This window comes from Haliotis rufescens, unplaced genomic scaffold (assembly GCF_023055435.1).
Source record: "Haliotis rufescens isolate VD_foot unplaced genomic scaffold, xgHalRufe1.0.p SCAF_19, whole genome shotgun sequence".
NCBI lineage: Eukaryota > Metazoa > Mollusca > Gastropoda > Lepetellida > Haliotidae > Haliotis > Haliotis rufescens.
The window spans coordinates 10,110,227-10,129,752 of record NW_025963879.1 but is presented as its reverse complement, the minus strand read 5'-3'; the positions used below and the strand labels follow the sequence as shown (position 1 = coordinate 10,129,752).

General features: G+C 40.9%; 1 protein-coding gene across 3 annotated transcripts in view; it reads left to right on the top strand.

The window, feature by feature from the left end:
* Positions 1–19,526, top strand: part of LOC124113346 (protein VAC14 homolog) — a 53,760-nt gene that overhangs the window by 6,345 nt on the left and 27,889 nt on the right. Inside the window, exons 1-9 of one of the 3 annotated variants that reach the window (XM_046473632.2) lie at positions 81–174; positions 1,285–1,435; positions 4,035–4,202; positions 4,550–4,612; positions 4,843–4,950; positions 5,344–5,453; positions 5,538–5,644; positions 10,599–10,737; positions 17,142–17,177. In XM_046473632.2, the coding sequence (XP_046329588.1) occupies positions 1,286–1,435; positions 4,035–4,202; positions 4,550–4,612; positions 4,843–4,950; positions 5,344–5,453; positions 5,538–5,644; positions 10,599–10,737; positions 17,142–17,177 (881 nt within the window). In that variant the 5' untranslated portion in view covers positions 81–174; position 1,285. Of the gene's footprint in view, positions 1–80; positions 175–1,284; positions 1,436–4,034; positions 4,203–4,549; positions 4,613–4,842; positions 4,951–5,343; positions 5,454–5,537; positions 5,645–10,598; positions 10,738–17,141; positions 17,178–19,526 lie in introns of those variants that run through there. The other 2 variants (XM_046473630.2, XM_046473631.2) reach the window with 2 other exon arrangements.

Here is a 19,526-nt window from a genome sequence, read left to right as displayed (position 1 = left end):
ATGCATAGGCATGCTTGAAACTGGGTCAACACAAGGTCACGTTGCAGACGTCTTTGGTGTCAGCCAAAGTATGATCAGCATTGCATGGAACTGATTCCCATAAGTGATTTTGATCAGCTACCCAGAAACATGTAGGTTGTCAAGAGCATTCTACCCACTGACCCGACATCACAGGTAGGTACTTTCTGATTGGACTGAGATCATGTCAATTGGGCAGACTAGGACTGGACTCCAGTTCTTTTCACTGATGAATCAAAGTACTGTCTATAGTTCAGAGATGGCTGTGCCCGAGTGTGGCGTAGACAGGGAGAAAGCTATAGAGGGGTCAAAATGATGATTTGGGGTGTGATCAGTAGAGCTGGAAGAACCTATCTCCATGTCCTATAGCGGTGTGCGCTACAGGGATGACATTGTGGATGTGTACGTGAGACTGTATGCTGATGCAATTGGAGGAGGATGGAGAATAACGCGAGACCTCATTGTGCCAGGGTCATTGATGACTACTTTAGAGCAGGAGACCATTGTCTGCATGGAGTGGCCAGTCCAGTCACCAGACCTCAACCCTATGGAACACATGTGGAATGAGCTGCAGAATGCCCGTGCACGACGCCCTGTCCTTCTCCAACTCTACAGGAATGGTCTTAGTGAAGAGTGGTACAATCTTCCCTTGGCAACCATCCAGACACGTATTGGGAGCATGAGAGGACGGTGTCAGGCTGTGATATCATCGCTTAGATCACATGCACTCTACAGAGTTTTTGTTTTTTTTGGACGGTGAATTTGTTTTCGTGACTTTTGTGACATTTCAGTTTTGGTCTGATACTCTCATTTTGATGGGTAATGTGACTGATTATTTATTTCCATTTCCACAAAATGTACAGTCAGCAGATCCATGAAGCGAGTAATATACAGTGTGGCCTTAGATATCAACTTATTGTGTTCATAGAAAGGTGGACCAGAACATGACAAACAATAGTTTACCTATTGTCTTGTTTACATTATCACAAAATTATTTAAACATGTTAAACATGCTTTAGAATGATAATCAGCCGCTGTGACTCCTTACTAGAGATCCTAGTACAAAACCCAGCATTTTGTGGAATTTAGGGCAGTCATTGAAGTGCTCATTGACTAACCTGTGTAGTGTTGTCACCGCTGAGTGGAGCAATGAATCTCATCCCTACAAGGTGACTTGTAAGGCTACATGTTATATTTTCAGGTAGCATTCTGCCTAGTTGTTATTGTATTTGTTGTTTACTACAATTTTACCATATCTATTTTCAGAATGGTGAAAGACTTCTCCACCTCTCTTCAGTTTGATCAAATAAAACGGATCCTGAAAGTCCTTGGTGATGACTTTGCATATTCCAGCAACCCCAACACACGGAAAGGTGGACTGATTGGTCTTGCTGCCACGGCCATTGCACTGGGAAAAGTAAGTTCTAGGGTTGCGACGGGTACTTGAGTACCCGATAACGGGTCGGGTAGCTTAGGACTCGAGTCCAATTTTCAGGACTCGAGTACCCGTTCAGGGGAGATAACTCTAATCGCCTTTCGTAACTCGTAAGTCACTTCAAAATGGACGACAAAGCAGACAAACGTTCAAATGTTTTAGGTAAGCCATGCAGGCATTTAATAAAAAACATAATACCTTAGAATAGATCAATAGATGTTTGATGACCTTTTATTCGCAAAAGCATTACAAACAAGTGGGACAACATTGAACTACGGGTACTCAAGTCCGGTTCGGGTATTGTCTGCCGGGTACTCGAGTTCAGTTTTCGTACCCGGTCGCAACCCTAGTAAGTTGTTTACTTGGCATCAATAGAATGTGAAATGTCTAGCCATCCTTGTGGCGTCCTGCATGTTGTGCTATCGATATATATGTATGACTGACATTCACTCTCATGTCCACTGCCAAGGAAGACAGTAATGGTATTTCTTTGTGATAGAAACATGTTCATTATTGGCTCTTTGTAATGGGTTTCTAATTGTGTGTTCATCTGTTTGAACTTACAAACTCTGCTCTGCCCAATCATCTGGATGTATCAGTGTATTTGCAAAGCTTGTTTACTAGTGTCTGGCTAAGGTAAAGTATATTGTTTAAATTTTAAAAGTTCCAGATGGCTGCCACAACATGACATGAAGTGAAGAATGTAAAACATGCTCCAACATCGTCCTCTAATCCAGCTGAGGATTTTTTTTATCAAGATGAAATATTTTTTTCAGCTACAAGTACAATATCAAATAAGTTTTTTTGAGACTATGGGCCAGAATTTTTTAAAAAGAAATCCACCTACCAACGATGTAATTTTTGTGACACACACTTTGCTTTATTACACTTTTTTCAATAAAAATCCCAGCCCCCCTCCTCCAGAATATCAAGTGGTCAGTCCCTTATTTATTGATTTTTTAAGGTACTTCATCTGTCTCAGGCCACGGAGTTAACTGACTTTAAAAGTCCAGTCTCAACCCTTGTCGAACGAGGCGACTATGCTTGTCGTAAGAGGTGACCATTAGGATTTGGTGGTCAGGCTCTCTGACTTGGTTGATGCATGCCGTTGTATCCTGATTCCTGATCGATACTCATGATGCCAATCACTGGATTGTCTGGTCCAGACTCAATTATTCAAGGACCACTGTCATATAGCTGAAATATTGCTGAGTGTGGCGTTATAAAACAGGCATTGAAAATGTGTAGCACAACTACTTGGCAAGCCACCATGAAGTGGGCTCCCCTAAATAAAACAAAGCAAGCCTCACAGGGTTTAGTTCTGCATTGCCCATCACTATTATGACCATCACACTGCTCATGCTGATGCAGGAAATAGGAGTTGACAATAGACACGCCAATCCCAAGTTCTCTATGGTCCCTTAACTTGAAATACACTCTCCTATTCAATTTGTGTTTTCTGCAGTATTAACTGCAAGTCTTCAGCGTACTTTACATATAAAGTGCCCACCGATTATGACTAAGAAAAAAACCTCTTTTCTTTAAATTATAACTTCCGCTGTGATGTGGCGGTCAAATAGGTTGTTTCAGTCAGAGGTTGTTATTGTGAATTAATACCTCTTATTGACTAGTCATAATCAAGAAATGTCCAAATTCATGGCAGAATCATTTTTAATGGGGCTCTCAAGACCTACCCACTATGTTGAAGAAATGGCATCTAGCACTTGACTGATAACATTTGTGGTGAAAGGTGCACAGTACACTGGTACATACAGCGATTTGAAATACTACTGAATACATATCACAATAAGTTATAAACACCAGTATATTGCGTTTTTCAAAGTCAGCCATATTTTCATCTTGTTGGGAAAGTTTACATTAGTGACAAGTTAAATTATGAAATAGGAACTTGATTCCTGTGATCCAAAAAGCAAAACTTCTGGCGACCAGCTTTCTCAATATGATATGTCTGTTACCATGACTATACCTACATTCAACAAAATGGCAGCATCTTAGAAGTTGTCAAAAAAAAGTGCTGGGGAAGTCAGATCTATGGGTCCATGTTTATTCAGGATCATAACAAAATACAGATGAAAGAATGCATGCATTATACTAGTGTTGGGGTCCACTCGTAAAACAGGAATCAGTATTGCAATAAACTGCAATACGAAAGTCCCATGACTATTTTCGATGATCCCTAAGTGATCCCTAATGACTATGGTATTGAAGAAAAAAAGAAACAAGATATTACATAATTAAAAGTAAAACACATGTGAACATTACATTAGGAAGCATCAAATTGACCCTAATCTTGGCTGGAGCTCGCTACTGTTATGTCATTTTGTTTTCCTTGATTAAGCATTGGTCACATAGGGATGAAGTTTCTTCATCTTGCTTCATAGATAGATGTGTTCTTGTTCCAGCCTAGCTTCAGATTCTTACATGCACTGTAGTTAATTTCATTTCTTTATCATTTTACATTGAGGTTCCTTTCGAAGCACATCTAATGCACAAACTAATCAAGGCATTGTCCTGTCAGGATTTCAGTTATCGCAAGTGTCTCATTCCATGTTTTCCCAAGGATTCCAGCAGTTACATCAACGAGCTGGCCAAACCTGTGATAGCATGCTTCCACGACCCCGACAGTCGGGTGAGATACTACGCGTGTGAAGCCCTCTACAACATCGTCAAGGTCTCCAGGGGATCTGTTTTGCCGTTTTTCAATGAAATATTTGACGGCTTGAGTAAGGTATTTCAGTTATTCTTCAGATACAAGTAAATGAAGCCAACAGCCAACTTGATTCCATAAATTCTTCAAAGTATATGTTTATTTTAAAAGCCACTAGCTGTGCCTGAGCACTATCACAGTTAAGAACACTATGTCTCTGAACATTACAATCTTTTCAGCAGAGTTTTTTATACCAGTATGTGAAGTAAAACTGTAGTTTTGCAAGGGGTTGTAAATTTAAGTTATAGTAATCTTCAGTATGTGAATCAGATTTTTTAAAATATACCAGTCTGTATTTGAATGAACTGGCTATAGGGTCGTGTTGCACTGTTGTATGTTTATATTTGTCTACACACTTTGTCATACAGTTGGCAGCAGATCCAGACCAGAATGTCAAGAATGGAGCTGAACTACTGGACAGACTCATTAAGGCAGGCCTTTGTTCACTTTGTGTCTTGGGTGTTAGTGCGATGCACCCCCACCTTTGTTCAACATCCTTAGTCAGCTTTGGATCAATCTTTACACCCCAGCTAAGACATGATCTAAAAAAATTAATCTCCTTCACAACAACAAAGACCAAGTTTCTTGGAAATGTGTTAAAAAGACAAACCCTAGTTTAGATGCTATTGCTTCCTCTGATCTGATTCACCTTCTGTTGCAGGACATTGTGACTGAGAGTTCATCGTTTGACCTTGTGGCATTCATCCCGCTGCTGAGGGAGAGAATTTACACAAAGAATGCTTTTGCCAGACAGTTTGTTGTGTCATGGGTAAGATATCAGTGTTGAGGGATTTGTTTGCATAAACACAACAACTTCATCACTAATAGCTGTCTAAGTCTAGGGCTCGTTTAACTGAGGGACACAACTGATGGGGAATATTAAATGACATCAGTGTGAGCATTCAGTTAATTTAATCCTGTCATGCGCTATACAACTTGTGACGCCACACACATATACTATTAGTATGACCACTTGTTGCAATAGCCAGTCAGATCTTTGACAACTGAGGCAGATGATATCAGATGAAATATCCAAATAAAACAAAGTGGCCCAAACTTCCAGTGTTATACAGTTGCATTCGTATGTAGATGAGTTTGTTATAGCTTGCAATGTTCTCATCCCTGAATGATGCTGTCAACAAGGATGACTTCTCCTCATCAGGTGGAGGTCTTGGATGCTGTTCCTGACATCAACATGTTGGTTCTCCTCCCAGAGATACTTGACGGGCTCTTCCAGATCCTGGGGGACACCAATCATGAGATACGCAAACTGTGAGTAGAACGCTGCTCTTCACATGGGGCTACTAGGTAAGGGGATCTTTGGCATCTGTGCATCATCCTGCTTGTCTGTTACAGGTGCCAGGGTGTTTTGGAGGAGTTTCTCACTGGCATCAAGAAGTCAAAAAATGGCGTCAATTTCACAGGAATGGCAAACATACTCATCGTTCACAGTCAGAATACAGGTCAGTGCTGGCTTGGAACAGTTGTCTCCCCTCGATTACCTGACTCTGCATTGACATGGCATTTAATCTTAGTCATGCATCGGTACCCAGAGAATTATGGAACTCTCAAGGAAATATATTTTATATGAAATAATTTCAGTAATTTCAACTCATGAATTGTCTATGGTACTTGATTCAAATAGTGTCTCTATGTAGATTCTGTTGTAGCTTTGATCTGATGCTGGGTGCTAGTTTGATGGTCAGTACGGCCTGACATGAGGGTAGTACCCCTATCACACCTTCTACGTGTAGCCTACTTCACTGAATCACAGTACCCACATCATACCATCAGACACTTTCTGGACATCACCACGATGGTGACTGTTGAGGTCGATGTTGCTGTGTTCGAGCAGACGGCTCTCATTGTTGGGTTCAGGCAGACGGCTCATGTAGTTTTTAGGCCGATGGCTAGTGTTCAGGCAGATAGCTAGTGTTGTAGTGTTCAGGCAGATAGCTAGTGTTGTAGTGTTCAGGCAGATAGCTAGTATTGTAGTGTTCAGGCAGATAGCTAGTGTTGTAGTGTTCAGGCAGATAGCTAGTGTTGTAGTGTTCAGGCAGATAGCTAGTGTTGTAGTGTTCAGGCAGATAGCTAGTGTTGTAGTGTTCAGGCAGATGGCTAGTGTTGTAGTGTTCAGGCAGATGGCTAGCGTTGTAGTGTTAAGGCAGATGGCTAGTGTTGTAGTGTTCAGGCAGATGGCTAGTGTTGTAGTGTTCAGGCAGATAGCTAGTGTTGTAGTGTTAAGGCAGATGGCTAGTGTTGTAGTGTTCAGGCAGATGGCTAGTGTTGTAGTGTTCAGGCAGATAGCTAGTGTTGTAGTGTTAAGGCATATGGCTAGTGTTGTAGTGTTCAGGCAGATGGCTAGTGTTGTAGTGTTCAGGCAGATGGCTAGTGTTGTAGTGTTCAGGCAGATGGCTAGTGCTGTAGTGTTCAGGCAGATGGCTAGTGTTGTAGTGTTCAGGCAGATGGCTAGTGTTGTAGTGTTCAGGCAGACGGCTCATGTAGTTTTTAGGCCGATGGCTAGTGTTCAGGCAGATAGCTAGTGTTGTAGTGTTCAGGCAGATAGCTAGTGTTGTAGTGTTCAGGCAGATGGCTAGTGTTGTAGTGTTCAGGCAGATAGCTAGTGTTGTAGTGTTAAGGCAGATGGCTAGTGTTGTAGTGTTCAGGCAGATAGCTAGTGTTGTAGTGTTCAGGCAGATGGCTAGTGTTGTAGTATTCAAGCAGATAGCTAGTGTTGTAGTGTTAAGGCAGATGGCTAGTGTTGTAGTGTTCAGGCAGATGGCTAGTGTTGTAGTGTTCAGGCAGATGGCTAGTGTAGTAATGTTAAGGCATATGGCTAGTGTTGTAGTGTTCAGGCAGATGGCTAGTGTTGTAGTGTTCAGGCAGATGGCTAGTGTTGTAGTGTTCAGGCAGATGGCTAGTGTTGTAGTGTTAAGGCAGATGGCTAGTGCTGTAGTGTTCAGGCAGATGGCTAGTGTTGTAGTGTTCAGGCAGATAGCTAGTGTTGTAGTGTTCAGGCAGATAGCTAGTGTTGTAGTGTTAAGGCAGATGGCTAGCGTTGTAGTGTTCAGGCAGATGGCTAGTGTTGTAGTGTTCAGGCAGATGGCTAGTGTAGTAATGTTAAGGCATATGGCTAGTGTTGTAGTGTTCAGGCAGATGGCTAGTGTTGTAGTGTTCAGGCAGATGGCTAGTGTTGTAGTGTTCAGGCAGATGGCTAGTGTTGTAGTGTTAAGGCAGATGGCTAGTGCTGTAGTGTTCAGGCAGATGGCTAGTGTTGTAGTGTTCAGGCAGATGGCTAGTGTTGTAGTGTTCAGGCAGATGGCTAGTGTTGTAGTGTTCAGGCAGATGGCTAGTGCTGTAGTGTTCAGGCAGATAGCTAGTGCTGTAGTGTTCAGGCAGATGGCTAGTGTTGTAGTGTTCAGGCAGATGGCTAGTGTTGTAGTGTTCAGGCAGATGGCTAGTGTTGTAGTGTTCAGGCAGATGGCTAGAGTTGTAGTGTTCAGGCAGATGGCTAGTGCTGTAGTGTTCAGGCAGATGGCTAGTGTTGTAGTGTTCAGGCAGACGGCTAATGTTGTATTCCGGCAGACGGTTAATGTTGTATTCAGGCAGCAGTTAATTTTTTTGTATTCAGGCAGACGGTTAATGTTGTTGTATTCAGGCAGATGGCAAGTGTTGTATATAGACAGACAGTTAATGGTGTATACCGATGGCTAATGTTGTATTCAGGCAGATGGCTAATGTTGTATTCAGGCAGATTGCTAATGTTGTGTTCAGGCAAATTGCTAATGTTGTAGTGTTCAGGCAGATGGCTAGTGTTGTAGTGTTCAGGCAGATTGCTAATGTTGTTGTATTCAGGCAGATGGTTAATGTTGTGTTCAGGCAGATGTCTGATGTTGTATTCAGGCAGACGGCTAATGTTGTATTCAAGCAGACAGCTAATGTTGTATTCAGGCAGATGGCTAATGTTGTATTCAAGCAGACGGCTAATGTTGTATTCAAGCAGACGGCTAATGTTGTATTCAGGCAGATTGCTAATGTTGTATTCAGGCAGACGGCTAATGTTGTATTCAGGCAGATTGCTAATGTTGTATTCAGGCAGATGGCTAATGTTGTATTCAGGCAGACAGCTAATGTTGTATTCAGGCAGATGGCTAATGTTGTATTCAGGCAGATTGCTAATGTTGTGTTCAGGCAGATTGCTAATGTTGTAGTGTTCAGGCAGATTGCTAATGTTGTAGTGTTCAGGCAGATGGCTAGTGTTGTAGTGTTCGGGCAGATGGCTAATGTTGTATTCAGGCAGATGGCTAATGTTGTATTCAGGCAGATGGCTAGTGTTGTAGTGTTCAGGCAGATGGCTAGTGTTGTAGTGTTCGGGCAGATGGCTAAATGTTGTATTCAGGCTGATGGCTAATGTTGTATTCAGGCAGATGGCTAATGTTGTATTCAGGCAGATTGCTAATGTTGTGTTCAGGCAGATGGCTAGTGTTGTAGCGTTCAGGAAGATGGCTAATGTTGTAGTGTTTGGGCAGATGGCAAGTGTTGTAGTGTTCAGGCAGATGGCTAGTGTTGAAGTGTTCAGGCAGATGGCAAGTGTTGTAGTGTTCAGGCAGATGGCTAGTGTTGTAGTGTTCAGGCAGATGGCTAGTGCTGTAGTGTTCAGGCAGATGGCTAGTGTTGTAGTGTTCAGGCAGATGGCTAGTGTTGTAGTGTTCAGGCAGACGGCTCATGTAGTTTTTAGGCCGATGGCTAGTGTTCAGGCAGATGGCTAGTGTTGTAGTGTTCAGGCAGATAGCTAGTGTTGTAGTGTTCAGGCAGATGGCTAGTGTTTTAGTGTTCAGGCAGATAGCTAGTGTTGTAGTGTTAAGGCAGATGGCTAGTGTTGTAGTGTTCAGGCAGATAGCTAGTGTTGTAGTGTTCAGGCAGATGGCTAGTGTTGTAGTGTTCAGGCAGATAGCTAGTGTAGTAATGTTAAGGCATATGGCTAGTGTTGTAGTGTTCAGGCAGATGGCTAGTGTTGTAGTGTTCAGGCAGATGGCTAGTGTTGTAGTGTTCAGGCAGATGGCTAGTGTTGTAGTGTTAAGGCAGATGGCTAGTGCTGTAGTGTTCAGGCAGATGGCTAGTGTTGTAGTGTTCAGGCAGATGGCTAGTGTTGTAGTGTTCAGGCAGATGGCTAGTGTTGTAGTGTTCAGGCAGATGGCTAGTGCTGTAGTGTTCAGGCAGATGGCTAGTGTTGTAGTGTTCAGGCAGATGGCTAGTGTTGTAGTGTTCAGGCAGATGGCTAGTGTTGTAGTGTTCAGGCAGATGGCTAGTGTTGTAGTGTTCAGGCAGATGGCTAGTGTTGTAGTGTTCAGGCAGATGGCTAATGTTGTATTCAGGCAGATGGCTAATGTTGTATTCAGGCAGATTGCTAATGTTGTGTTCAGGCAGATGGCTAGTGTTGTAGTGTTCAGGAAGATGGCTAATGTTGTAGTGTTCAGGCAGATGGCAAGTGTTGTAGTGTTCAGGCAGATGGCTAGTGTTGTAGTGTTCAGGCAGATGGCTAGTGTTGTAGTGTTCAGGAAGATGGCTAATGTTGTAGTGTTCGGGCAGATGGCAAGTGTTGTAGTGTTCAGGCAGATGGCTAGTGTTGTAGTGTTCAGGCAGATGGCAAGTGTTGTAGTGTTCAGGCAGATGGCTAGTGTTGTAGTGTTCAGGCAGATGGCTAGTGTTGTAGTGTTCAGGCAGATGGCTAGTGTTGTAGTGTTCAGGCAGATGGCTAGTGTTGTAGTGTTCAGGCAGATGGCTAGTGCTGTAGTGTTCAGGCAGATGGCTAGTGTTGTAGTGTTCAGGCAGATGGCTAGTGCTGTAGTGTTCAGGCAGATGGCTAGTGTTGTAGTGTTCAGGCAGATGGCTAGTGCTGTAGTGTTCAGGCAGATGGCTAGTGTTGTAGTGTTCAGGCAGATGGCTAGTGTTGTAGTGTTCAGGCAGATGGCTAGTGTTGTAGTGTTCAGGCAGATGGCTAGTGTTGTAGTGTTCAGGCAGATGGTTAGTGTTGTATTCAGGCAGACGGCTAATGTTGTATTCCGGCAGACGGTTAATGTTGTATTCAGGCAGATGGTAAATGTTGTATTCAGGCAGACGGCTAATGTTGTAATCAGGCAGATGGCTAATGTTGTATTCAGGCAGATGGCTAATGTTGTATTCAGGCAGATTGCTAATGTTGTTGTATTCAGGCAGACTGCTAATGTTGTTGTATTCAGGCAGATTGCTAATGTTGTATTCAGGCAGACGGCTAATGTTGTATTCAGGCATACAGCTAATGTTGTATGCAAGCAGACAGCTAATGTATTCAGGCAGACAGCTAATGTTGTTGTGGTCAGGCAGATGTCTGATGTTGTATTCAGGCAGATGTCTGATATTACTGTTTGTGATTTTCAGATGATCTGATACAGAGCACAGCTATAACCTGGCTGCGAGAATTCATTGTGTTGTCGGGGCGCATTATGCTGCCTCACATGGCTGGAATTCTCAACGCAATCCTTCCATGTCTGGCTTACAACGATGACATGCGGAGAAAGTAAGACACTCACTGTTGGCATATCAGAGTAGTACAGTAGACTACCAGCCTCAGTATGTACCAAACCTCACATGATTTATTGACTGTAGTGTAATGTTTCCCAAACGTGTGAGAAGACAATGTTCTAACCAGAGTACACACTCCTAATCCAGGTCTTTCTGTCCAGTGTTGATCCACACATGTGGGAAGGAAGTATAAGTAATTCATAATGTTCTTTTCTTGGCAGCAACTGACATAATACTGTAACACAGTAAGCATTATGTATTGAGGATTCTGTGTTAGTGTTGCCATATTTTATTAACAATGCAGCCAGGAGAAACATGATTGGCTTCAATCATGGTCGGACATGTGGTTGACTATATTAGCTCTCTGATGAATTACCAGAAATAATTTTACCTCATGGTACTTTGAAGGACACACAACATTGTAGCCTTGGATGTGGCTAATTCTGGACTTTCTGGAATAACAAGCCTGGTAGCCGCTGGAGCACTTTCCGTGGCTAATGGCATCCTGGTTGTATGCATGGTTGTCAATCCTATACAATCAGTGTGTAGTTCTCCTTTGGTTTCTTCTCTTCTATAGCCCTCATAGTTTTATTGGACTCAGCAGCTGCATACTGTAAATCATGAAATTAATGTGAAATATGCGAGTATTGCTTGCTTTTATTAACAAAGTGAATTTTGTTTGTTTGGACATATTGGAATATGGTGTCATGTCAGGTTCACTGCACATGGGTAGAAACGATGGTATATATCACAAAGCTCACAATAATCAATGTAGTTGAGTGCTAGTTTGTGTGCTCAGTTTGTTTGCACAAGTTACTCAAGCTGTTATGATAGTTGCAGCTAGGGCTGGGATGAGTCCACATTTACAAACCGGGTACCCACACCCCGATTACCCAAACCTACCAGGGTACCCACTCTAGGTCTCAAGAGATAGGTCCTACTCAGTACCCACCTGGCTCGAGTACCAAAGTTACCAGTCCCAGCCCTAGTTGCAGCATCTTTGTTCTTTGTAACATTGGCAAATAAAGCTATAATTACAAACAAAACAATGCTCACCCACATAGAGAAAGGTCCAGTATTGTAACACCAGTGTTGGCGAATACATTACACTGTGTATTTACGTTGAAATACTTAATTTCTTGATGCATTTTAGGCTAGAGGTGGCACTCAATCATTTGGTGACATATTAATTTGATGATTTACAGTATTTGATGTCATGTTTGTGCCTGCAACGATGTTGTAGTTTTCCAATGTGTGTGATAGAAGGAAAGATAACTCCTACCTGCACAGCAGGAGATATCTGTATCAAGTCCTCCATCTTTCTTCAACTGGAAAGAAACATGTAAACCATTGTAACAGGAATAAGACATGTACTGCATCTTTCCTTCATTGTTATCAGGAAAAGTTACAGCCATTCCCATTAGTGATTTGATACCTGACACAAAGAGAAAAATAGATCCAAAATAAATATGGTTGGCAGAGAAACTGATAGTGAAGCCCTCCACAGACTGCTTACAGCCATCTTGCCGAGGCAGGAGTGTCCACTAGCCTATGTCAAAGTCTAGTTCCATGTAGAGCATGAGTTGTGCACCTTTTGATGTAAACATGATATCCAATCAGATCTCAGATTTCATCCTTGACAGACAAACCAATTGACAGATTACCACAGAAAGAATATAACATAGGCTCATGGAGTACACAGTATAGTGAGCACATTGCAGTAACATATACTGTAAATCGTGAAATTAACACGAGCATGAATTAAATGGTGGTCTTACCTCGCATTAATAAACATCACATTTTTATCAACAATAAGACATTTTGGTTAGCAGAAATACAAACTTAGACATATGCTAAAAACAAACAACTATGTATTCCACATCACTGTTTATTGAGCATCACTTGTAACAAGTATATAAACAATGTCATTCAAACACTAATAACATCCTGTGAATTGTCACTGCTGTCAAGACAAGAGTTCTACTCACTTATGTCATCACTGATCATACCTGCAAGTCCAGACAGACGCCATCCACGCAACACGGTGTCTTTGTTCTTTCGACTGCGTCAAAGGCCGTCACGAGTCAGTGCGCATGGATAGGTTTCATCACATTAATTCTTAGATCTTTGAACTTCCTTATTGCCAGTTAACAGAATAACCAAAAACAGTATTTGTTGTTTTTAGGAAAACAGGATGTATAGTTTTAGCGGAAGTACTCTACTCAGCGCTAATAAGCGGTGCTATTTGGTGTGTGATTAGATTAAAGGGGCACTGATCTAAAGCAATTCCCCTGGACTGGTTGTTGCCTTTGTCATTGTTTATCCCCGTGAGTACCTGGATAATACGCAACGCAACTGAGCACGACAAGAGACTTGGCTACCGTCTGCAAGGACAGCTACATAAACTTGGAAGCAATATTTGTTTTACACATTTTTAACACTGATTTGTTAACCGTGATCCATACAGATTTCGACAAAGGGCGCATGTTAATTAATATCTTCAGCCAAAACAGACAAAAAGAACGGCGGAGCTCATCGAATGTCGTTGTTTGGAAATACCCCAGGTGGTTATAGTCTAATAATAAAAAAAGGTATCCATGCAGTGAAAGCATTTTTGGATTTCGGATTGTGTGGATAATACGATTACTACTCCCTTGTTGTCACCCAGGTTTTCTGGTATAACCCTACACTTGTGTATTTGTCGTCATTCACTTGATGCTCAGTTAATGAATTTATTAGGTATAATTAGTGGTAGCACCACTCAGAATACCTGACAAAGGTTCCCATTTGGCATTTATTGTGTTAGGGGTAATTATTCAATCTGAATCCAGGTTTGAAGTGAGGTGAAATGTGTGTTATGTAATATGCACGTGGCAGCCCAGCAAGAGATGAATGATCAGTTGATTTACTTTTTTGTAAATCAACGGATCATTCCTAGTCATCAAAGGATTAACAGAAAATATGTTGATTGATTTATCACTGTTATCTTGCACAGTTGATATGTCAAAAGTAAGCGTTTACATGTCTAGGTTTACTAAAACAAAGGGAATACACTCATATCATGGCGTGAAGTGACGATTTAAAAAGAACATACTTTGTTCAAAGGGTTATCCGATAAAACGTTGATTGATTGCTCATTGTTATCTAACTCAATGGATTTTTTTAGGAACCGTGGACATTATGAAAATAGTTGTCACGTGGGTTTTCTCAGCCGACCTTTGAGACTTGACACCTATGTGAAACACCTGAAACAATCTAAGTGATCAGTTGAGAAACGAACACGGGTTATAATATCCCGAAACAATATATATATTTTAATATATTTGATTGTTACAGAGACACGTGACATCGAATAAGTTTCTTTGTACATCTGCAGACGTTTGGTATATTGTTCCTTAGTGTGGATATTCACGGATACATTCCTCAAACAAGGAAGCTTTCTAAAATTATACCCATAAATTTGGTAGGTTGTAATTATGAAATTTGCATTTTGTTTTCCTTCATTTGCTGTAGTATTGAACAGATTCATTCTTGTTCCTCTACGTCTTGGTTGGGAAATTCTTCGATGCGTGATAGACATTGTTTTCACAAGTTGTTTCCACAAGTTGTTTCCTTTGTAGGCATGTATTTATTACAGTCAATTTGTAAAATGTGATTCTCTCAGGCAATTTATAAAATGCCTAAATATTTCAGTCATTTTGACTGAAAAATCTGTCTGTTTATTAAAAAGATTGACTAAAATTGATTAAGATGATCAAAAGGGTCTAAAAACATCACAGTAGATTATTATGTAGGATTAGAAGCTAAACAAAATAGAAATGTACTTTTCATCGTAATATTTTCAGTCTCTTGGTGATGATATTAAAGATAAAAATGTTTGGAATTCATTGTCATAATAATACAGATCGACATATTTTTCAGTCAATTTGTAAAATAACTGAATATTTAGGCGTTTAATATATTTCCTAAGTGAATTTTTTGCACATTTTGACTGTAAAAACATAAACACAATAAAATTAGCAATGCTCAGGAGAAATATTTACTTTGTGTTGCCAGTCAAAATAGTGTAAATGAAAATCGCATAATTACCAAGCAAGTGACTTCGTCAAAACTTCGTCACCATTACCGATGCTACCCACAAAGATACCTACATTTCCTTATTATTTCCAAAACTGTACTTCATTTTGTTGATCAAAGTGACCATACGCCCTTATACTATCAATAAAAGTGACAAATGCGCTTACGATCTGCGCAGCACAGGTTGCGAACTAGTCTAGATTTCTGCTATATCATCCGGGTACTCACGGGGAAAAAACAATAACAAAGGCAACAACCAGTCCTGGGGAATTGCTTTAGATCAGTGCCCCTTTAAGATCAGGTTGGATTAAGGTGAGGATTCTCCTGTAAACCTGACTGAAGACATTTTCTGTATATATAAATCCACTGATTCTTGATAGGAGGGGGGTGTCACATTCATATTGAGTCGCATTTTTGGCTAGGGGCCAGCCGTCACATTTTTTGGAGACGCATTAATTTCACGATTTACAGTAATGCTCAGCTTGGGTCATCTGAAAATAGCACTACATCTCAGTCACTGCGATGAGCAATCAGCCGTTTAAGTTAAGATGCAATGAAGTTTACACCAGTGTTCCCGTTTACTGGTAATTACCTGTCTTTAATAGTAAAATTAGGCTTTGATCGGTAATTCATGTGACTGCCAGTCCCTGTGGACCGGCAAATAAAGTACCTTATAAGTCTTTGTTGTTGAACAAAACATCAGCAATATTCATATAAGTACATTTTTCGAACGAAGTCAGCTTGTCTGTTACAATTAAGATTTTCCCTTGTCTAGTTTTAGTGCAAGGAAATAACATTTCGCTTTGCTTCGAGGTTAAATATATATTTGTAGTAAATTAGCCTCAAATTCTTCAAAAAAAAAGAAGAATCTTGTGAAGGACATGTAGATCTAACTATGTTATTTCACAGATGACGTCATTGCATTGAACATGATGTTGAAAGAATTAAAACCAGTTAATTTTCATGCGTTTTTTAATTTGTTGAAAGTTGGGATCGACAGAAATTGGTAGGGAACTGGTGGGAAAGCCAGTGGGAACATTGTGGAGTAAAATATAGAAAAGGCACTCAGTATTTGGGAGAGTTGATTGAAAACTTGGAAAGACCTCGAGAAATGTTTGTCTTTGTGTAATTGTTGAAATAACTTCAGCCCAGATGCAGATCTTGAAAATGTTCTCTGATTAGACTATCGATGTGTGCGATAGTCAAACCTTGAGCGTGTCTGATTTAGCACAGAAAAGTAGACTTGAAATGGCTAGTGTCAAACCTGGACTTTGACCTAGGCTATAGTGGACACTCTTGACTCGTTAAGATCTCTCGCCATTTAATTTATAACTACAGTGAATGAATTAAAATCTATAAGACTTAATATTTTAGCTCATCAGAACCAAAGGTCAAAGTGAGCTTTTGACATGGCATGATATCCTTTGGTCTTCTTTTCCCAAATTGTTGAAAGGAAACTTTAGGCGAAGTTCTGACATCAGTGAGATTTATTCGTGGCACTGATATTGCAACTTTAGATTATCTTTCAAAAATGAAAATAAATTGTGGATTTTTGAGCATCTGCATGTAATAAATCATAAAGACAAGAAAAAAAGAAACATGGATATGACATGTGCCAGAATTCAGATTGGTTGTGTGAACCAAATGAACGTTTTAAACAAAAACATTGGTAAATATGGTAATAGTTTGAGAAACCCCATGAAATCCTTAATTGTGGAAAATGTTGGGACATCCTCCTCAAACATATGACAGTGATGGAACTGAAACCTTGGGTAAGTGATGATGATTGTGTCTTTACAGACCACCATCTGCAATACACCTCAGCCTCTGTTGATGATGTTGTAGAATGAAATATCAATATCTAAATCTTGCTTAGTAAACATACCAAATGCAGTGATCCTGAATGTTTGTTACCATAACAGTGTTGAATTAATATCACTTTGAGATGATGCTGTCCTCTCTCATCAAGCAAATGACATATGTAGCCAGTGGCCACAGTTCCCCCTTGACGGCTGTATATTCACATGGAAGTGTCTGGTGAGCCACAGCACCATGGTACTGTTTCATATGCAAATCAGATATCCAACACATATTAGGGTATGCTCACCTTGATTGTGATGAAAAAGAGACTTACCCAAATCAATCCCTAGCAAACTGAAGCTATTTCTTTCCTGTTAGTGTTGTGCTGTCTGCATAATTTGGAAAGTGTGATGTTTGCAGTTTCTGTTGCTGTAAGAAATGTAAGTTATAGAGACAAGACGTTTCCTTGAGTTCATGATGGATGAGGATTACTCATCATGCATTACTTGGTGTTTTCCTTAGAGGCCATAGACATCCTGATGCAATTCACACACAAAGGTAGTACTTCCATAAGTTTCTCCACTGTCCCTGCCACGCTCAGCTTCTTCTCCAGCTTGCCCTCCAGCTTCCTGTATGCAGCACGGCTGTAGCTTAGCTGTTTCAACATGCTTTTCCCCCACATGTTTTTTTCATGTTTATTCTGCACAACGCACAATTTTAGTTTTTGCTTGTTTGCTCATTACCATAATTACTCAGTCTACAAACATTTTCATGTTCAAATTTTCTTCCAAACATATGAAACCGAAGCCTTACGTGATCATATTATAATAATGTCATGCTTATTACATGAGCTAAAAGGACTCTCTAACAATGGTTGTGGTCGCATCTTTTAGCTTACCTTGACAAAGTCAGTGTGAGCTTACGTCATGGATCTTTAGTTTATTGGACCATCCATTGCTCCATCCTTCCATCCATCAGTGTGTCTGTCTATTACCAAGGAACTTAAAACTCTTCTTTTCTCTTCTGCTGAAAATATCATGTTCACATAACATGTCCTGCTTGTCCATGACTACATCAAAGAAGACTTTTCAGTTTGGATAATTCAAATGGCCACTGCAGCAGCATGTTTGAATGATAAGTACAGCCTTTCTACCAACGTCTTCTCTTCAGATTGTTTTCAAATGTTTAGAGATTAGGTCTTTGAAAGGCATTTAGAAGTGATATACATAAGGAACAAAATTTATGGATGTCAACTTCTTTATAATGAGGAACACAACATTTCGGAGTATGTGCTTACTCCTTCATCAGGCGAATGAATGCTATGAGGCAGAGAACATATATATGTACATGTAAGAACAACAAAAGTAATAATCTCACAAAAGGTGGAAACTTAACAAGGGAAGCCAATAGATAATTGGCGTTGATAGGTGATTAGCAATAGGTGCCAAGCACCTTGTTCATGTTAAGTGTGTTCCTACTTGAAATAGTTCCTGTGTAGGTTTATGGGATCTGTTTGGAATATTTTTGGCACTTGTCACAACTTGTATCTTTTCGTAACCTAAAATAGGCCTCGTTCCCCTCTCAGTGGCCACCACGCATAATAACGCACAAGTCAGTCAGAATGTACAGCAAGATTTCCGTACTTTGATCAATATAGTCTTGATTATTTAAATCAATCAAAGGCAATATGCATGTGTTTAAAGATTTGGAAAAATGTAGATTATCAGTTCCATGCTGTAATGTATATGAATAACAGTTATTTGGCTGGATGGTTGCCTGGAGAGTTCATCAGTGTGTTATTTGGCTGGATGGTTGCCTGGAGAGTTCATCCCTGTTTTATGTGGCTGGATGGTTGCCTGGAGAGTTCATCAGTGTGTTATTTGGCTGGATGGTTGCCTGGAGAGTTCATCACTGAGTTATTTGGCTGGATGGTTGCCTGGAGAGTTCATCAGTGTGTTATTTGGCTGGATGGTTGCCTGGAGAGTTGATCACTGTGTTATGTGGCTGGATGGTTGCCTGGTGAGTTCATCACTGTGTTATTTGGCTGGATGGTTGCCTGGAGAGTTCATCACTGTGTTATTTGGCTGGATGGTTGCCTGGAGAGTTCATCACTGAGTTATTTGACTGGATGGTTGCCTGGAGAGTTCATCACTGTGTTATGTGGCTGGATGGTTGCCTGGAGAGTTCATCACTGAGTTATTTGGCTGGATGGTTGCCTGCAGAGTTGATTACTGTGTTATTTTGCTGGATGGTTGCCTGGAGAGTTGATTACTGTGTTATTTGGCTGGATGGTTGCCTGGAGAGTTCATCAGTGTGTTTTTTGGCTGGATGGTTGCCTGGAGAGTTGATTACTGTGTTATTTGGCTGGATGGTTGCCTGGTGAGTTGATTACTGTGTTATTTGGCTGGATGGTTGCCTGGTGAGTTGATTACTGTGTTATTTGGCTGGATGGTTGCCTGGAGAGTTGATCACTGTGTTATTTGGCTGGATGGTTGCCTGCAGAGTTGATTACTGTGTTATTTGGCTGGATGGTTGCCTGGAGAGTTGATTACTGTGTTATTTGGCTGGATGGTTGCCTGGAGAGTTCATCACTGTGTTATTTGGCTGGATGGTTGCCTGGAGAGTTGATTACTGTGTTATTTGGCTGGATGGTTGCCTGGAGAGTTCATCACTGAGTTATTTGGCTGGATGGTTGCCTGGAGAGTTCATCACTGTGTTATTTGGCTGGATGGTTGCCTGGAGAGTTGATTACTGTGTTATTTGGCTGGATGGTTGCCTGGAGAGTTGATCACTGTGTTATTTGGCTGGATGGTTGCCTGCAGAGTTGATTACTGTGTTATTTGGCTGGATGGTTGCCTGGAGAGTTCATCAGTGTGTTATTTGGCTGGATGGTTGCCTGGAGAGTTG